The sequence below is a fragment of the Littorina saxatilis genome, linkage group LG7, assembly GCF_037325665.1.
Source record: "Littorina saxatilis isolate snail1 linkage group LG7, US_GU_Lsax_2.0, whole genome shotgun sequence".
Classification (NCBI taxonomy): Eukaryota; Metazoa; Mollusca; class Gastropoda; order Littorinimorpha; family Littorinidae; genus Littorina; species Littorina saxatilis.
Window position 1 is genome coordinate 1,145,391 of NC_090251.1, and position 5,565 is coordinate 1,150,955.

Below are 5,565 nucleotides of genomic sequence, written 5' to 3' on the forward strand. Positions count from 1 at the left end.
AAGTAACTTATGTAAATCTACAGCAAAAAAAGTTCATCAGTCTGCAAAGATTAAACATTTTCTAAATTTTGATGCGCGCAGAACATTTTTTCAAGCGCATGTGCAGTCTGGAATAGACTATGCATCAACCCTTTGGGATTCTGCAAGTGATGCAGCTTTAAGACCCCTAAAATCTTTGCACAGACGCGGAGTAAAAGTTGTTCTGCTGAAAAACAGCACCCTCTCTAATCATGACTACAAAAAAGCTGAAATTCTTCCACTTTCATCCAGACTAGCGTTTAACAAGGCAAGGTTTATGCATAAAATAGTTCTTGGACGTGTACCAGACTATTTAACTAAAAGAATATTATTAACTGAGACTTCATCAAGCCGCACGAAGAAACTAAATGTTCCCCTCCCTAGAATTGACTTGTATAAAACTAGTCTGGCATATTCAGGTCCATTTCTGTGGAATGGTTTACCAGTCTCTCTCAGACAGCCACTTTCTGTTGCCAGTTTTAGAAGACATACTTTTTTGTATATGCTTTCATCGTCGTGTGGCACTTAATGCCTCGATCAGGTACTGCTGTTTGATAAGTACATGAAGATCTACTAGTATAATCATTTCATTTCAGTTAAGTTTTTTGTTTTTTTATGATTATGTGTACAATGTGTACATGTGTGTGTGTGTGTGTGTGTGTGTGTGTGTGCGTGCGTGCGTGTGTGTGTGTGTGTGTGTGTGTGTGTGTGTATGTGTGTGTGCGTGTGTCTGTGTGCGTGTGTGTCTGTATGTGCATGTATGTCTGTGTGTGTCTGTGTGCATGTGACCGTGTGTGTCAAAGTGTGTGTTTTAATGTATACCATTACCAATGACCATGTATGCTATGAACATTTTTTTTCCCTCTTTGTCTGATTTAATAACCATGTTTTTATGTTTTTGCTTTGCTTCTTCTTCTGCTTTAATATTATGCACTGGTTAGTTAATTCCCTCTTGGGCGAGGGCTGGATGAAAAAAGATCTTTGCTGTATCTACTCCATTACCCTCGAAAAATAAAGTTGGTTCGTTCGTTCGTTCGTTCGTTCTCTCTCTCTTCCCCTCTCTCTCTTTCTCCCACACCCCCCCCCCCTTCTCTCTGTCACACACTCTCTGTGTCTGCCTGTCTTTCTTATTCATGCTGACTCCCCCTCTCGTGTGCCGCCTGGTTGACTCTCCCCGTCTCGTGTGCCGCCTGGCTGACTCTCCCCCTCTCGTGTGCCGCCTGGCTGACTCTCCCCCTCTCGTGTGCCGCCTGGTTGACTCTCCCCCTCTCGTGTGCCGCCTGGTTGACTCTCCCCCTCTCGTGTGCCGCCTGGTTGACTCTCCCCGTCTCGTGTGCCGCCTGGTTGACTCTCCCCCTCTCGTGTGCCGCCTGGTTGACTCTCCCCCTCTCGTGTGCCGCCTGGTTGACTCTCCCCGTCTCGTGTGCCGCCTGGTTGACTCTCCCCGTCTCGTGTGCCGCCTGGTTGACTCTCCCCGTCTCGTGTGCCGCCTGGTTGACTCTCCCCCTCTCGTGTGCCGCCTGGCTGACTCTCCCCGTCTCGTGTGCCGCCTGGTTGACTCTCCCCGTCTCGTGTGCCGCCTGGTTGACTCTCCCCGTCTCGTGTGCCGCCTGGTTGACTCTCCCCGTCTCGTGTGCCGCCTGGTTGACTCTCCCCGTCTCGTGTGCCGCCTGGTTGACTTTTACAAAATGAAAGAGCAAATGCTAATTGAGTGATTCGTTTTTGGTGTGGCTCAGTATTGATTAGTTGTCACACAGAATCTCACACACACACACACACACACACACACACACACACACACACACACACACACACACACACACACACACACACACACACAAACAAACACACAAACCTACATCCATCAAAAACACTAATATCTATTGCGCACTCTGTGCATAAGATCGCATGACATGCTGTATCGTCACACGCGGTATGCAGTCTGTCAATCTAATCCCTGTAGCACGTGCACACAGACAACGACAGCTGGCGCAAAACAACATCTTATACCACACGCCTCAGGTCACGCTTAATGAACTTAGCCACGGTTGATTAAGTCCGCCTGATCAGAGTTTAATTGTCTGAATCGGCCATCATCGACGTTTGATGTGCAGGGCGGGAGAGGGCGATGTAGTGCAGGTAATCCTCTCGTCGTTCACAACACAACGCCTTGGTGACCTTGCTGTCGGGAGAGGGCGATGTAGTGCAGGTAATCCTCTCGTCGTGCACAACACAACACCTTGCTGACCTTGATGCCCCTTCCTTGGGCTTTGATCGTGCACTGCAAGAATTCTGGGCCCGTATGCATGAACTAGAAGTAAGAAACACTGGAAGTAGAGGCCTCTTTTCGAAGTGGGAACTCCCGAAGTCAACTTTCTAACACTGTTCACAATGCATGAACTGACTTGAACGCCAAAGTATTAAGCGAGAGTATTAAGGTCAAGGTCGGGGAAATTGGGGGAATCCCTACTAATACGCATGCGCACGTTTCTATCAACATGGCAGTCAACGAAAGAGGCAAGGCACGTGTGCCGCTCAAAAAGAAAGTAGACACGGAGGGGCGTTCTGCACCTTTTTCAGATGGTGAAATTGCTGTACTCTTGACAGAAGTGTTTTACGAAAGAACGGTTATTCTGTCCAAATTTCAGAACAGTTAATTAGAAAAAAACTTCACAGTAAACACCAAGTTTACAGAACAGTCTAACTGTTAAACATAAAGACGCTGTCTGGTCCAAAATTGCCAAAGAAGTCTCTCTCTCTCTCTCTCTCTCTCTCTCTCTCTCTCTCTCTCTCTCTCTCTCTCTCTCTCTCTCTCTCTCTCTCTCTCTCTCTCTCTCTCTCTCTCTCTCTTACGACACATGCACACATAGACAAACGTACACTCATGCACATACCGTGACACTATGACACAAGTGACACTGACGGCACACATAAACACACACACACACCACACACTGCACACACACACACACGCGCGCGCTCGCGCGCACACATATACACACACACACGCACCCATACACGCACGCACACAGTCACAAACAAATAACCACACACTCACTCTCTCTCACTTTCTCTCATTCTCTCTCAATCTACACTCATACACACACTGAAACTATGATGACACAAGTGACACGTCACACACACACACACACACACACACACACATACACACACACACACACACACACACACTCACCGTAGTGACACACATAATTATACACACGCGCGTACAGTTGAAAACATGATATGATTTTTTCAAAGCATAGGAAGGTTTCTTTTGCAAATGAATAAAATTAACACAGAGGCAAAACCCGGTTTTTGCAGCCGGAATGCAATTGCGGAGGCTTAAAAAGTAAAAGATTAATAAAAAAAATATATATAGCTCCCGGCGGAACTTGAACCCGGAGCGAATGAACGAGAGTCCGGAACCGTTACCACTGCACTATGTTACTCGTGTAGAATAGAGGCATGATGAAAAAAGGCATTCTGAGTTATTCAGTCGTGCTGGTTTGAAAGCTCGCCACCTTCGCCGAATGACTCGAGCACGTTTTTTTCGGTCAGTAACTGATCGAACTGTCGCTTTTGAGTCACTCTGTTTTATGTCACAGTCCGTGTCTATGGTGCAAGGTAGGAGACCGTCTCATTGTAGCCAAGTTACGACAGTTGCTCGATTGACGCATTTCACGTCTTCGATATTGTGTCTGAGATCATTTCCCAATGAGCTGCCTTTAAAAACGGAATGTCCTGCAATTGTAATATGCGCTGGAGGTTTCTTTTGGATGGGTAAGGACCCTTGAGATGCGATATCGTCGTATAATTATGTCAAGCGAGAGGCCCTTGACATTGGAAGTGGGAACTTCGAAAGCAAAGTTGCCAGCTACTCGGTATGCACGAGCTAAATTGAACGCCGAAGTAGTGGCTTCGAGAGTTCTGAGGTCAAGGTTGAGAAAATTGGGGGAATCCCAATTAGTGCGCATGCGTTTGTAAACGGTAGGCTTGGTGACCAGAAGAAACAAATCTCATCGCGAGTTCGTAAATGGGCAAACGTTGATCGCGCTGTATAGCTTTTACAATAATTGTTGTTTTTAACTGGTTGAACGAAAGCTGTGATGATTGTCCTTAAATAGAATGACTGTCTATAATAATGATTTCGTTGACCAGAATGTTGGGGACAATAAAAAAAGGTTGTTTATGTGGTAGCGAAGTCGGTTAACTTAAAACTCTTTTTGTAGTGTTTTTTTAATGATTGTGTATCGGTAAAACTGCTGGACAAAAATAGTTTGGTCAGAGCAAATGTTTGTGTTACTGGTAAATTTAAAAAGGCAGAACTCCATTTTTGGGGAATCAAGATATAAGGTGTAGTGAAAAGAAGATAAGTTCAGCGAATTTCATATTATTTGAGAAAATGTGTGTCCGAATTTTTAAAACAGAAAAATTGTTGTACTTAGGTGTTTGTAAATTACGTTTGTCCTCGTTAATTGTGAAGAGGATGTATGTTTATATAAAGTTCAAAGTCAAGATTGGATTTTTGTAGCCTACGTGCGTGTGTGCATGTGTATTAGACATAATACATAGACATAGAACACTTTATTATCTCAATTACGATAAACTCGGGTGTGGTGAATCACAATAAACAGCATAAAACGTAAGAACATGAATAAAATATCAAGGCGCAAATATAGTCAGCTCATCATAGTGTGGGGAGTGGGTACACACACACACACACACACACACACACACACACACACACACACACATACACACACACACACACACACACCGTCGAACACACACATAACGTCGAACACACACACACACACACACACACACACACACACACACACACACACACACCGTCGAACACACACACACCGTCGAACACACACACACCGTCGAACACACACACACCGTCGAACACACACACACCGTCGAACACACACATAACATCGAAAACACACACACACACACACACACACACACACACACACACAAACACACACACACAAACACACACACCCACACACCCACGGCACGCGCGAACACGCAAACAAACGTATGAAGGAACAGACGCACAATTATACCCGCACGCACGCACACACAGGCAGACAGGCACTCGCACAAATACACACACACACACACACACACACACACACACACACACACACACACACACACATAAAGCAATGACAAAAAAAATACCAGAAACTTACATTTAAACACTCGAACACACACACACACACACACACACACACACACACACACGCACACAAACACACGCACGCACACAAACACATACACACATGCAAACACACACACACTCACACATGCACACAACGACGCCCATTTTCATAGAAACACAGTAACCCCCTCGTATAAGCGGGAATGAAAGAGTGGTGGCCAATGACCCAGAACAAACAAAAGTCAAAGCTGGCAACTCAAGTTTGTATTCAGGGAAATTTGCACGAAATGCATGCAGAAGATACGACTTTTCCCTCTATTTTCTCTCTTTGGGAGCGTCAGCTCGGTTTGACATGAAAAACTGAAGAA

General features: G+C 45.3%; 1 protein-coding gene across 1 annotated transcript; it reads right to left on the reverse strand.

Moving 5' to 3' along the window:
* Nucleotides 1-1,145: 1,145 nt before the first annotated feature.
* Nucleotides 1,146-2,326, reverse strand: LOC138972018 (ribosome-binding protein 1-like). Its single transcript, XM_070344860.1, has 2 exons — nt 2,197-2,326; nt 1,146-1,696 (listed from the first exon to the last, which is right to left on the reverse strand). The coding sequence occupies exons 1-2, from the start codon at nt 2,324-2,326 to the stop codon at nt 1,146-1,148; spliced, it is 681 nt and encodes a 226-aa protein (XP_070200961.1).
* Between the last annotated feature and the right edge of the window lie 3,239 nt (nt 2,327-5,565).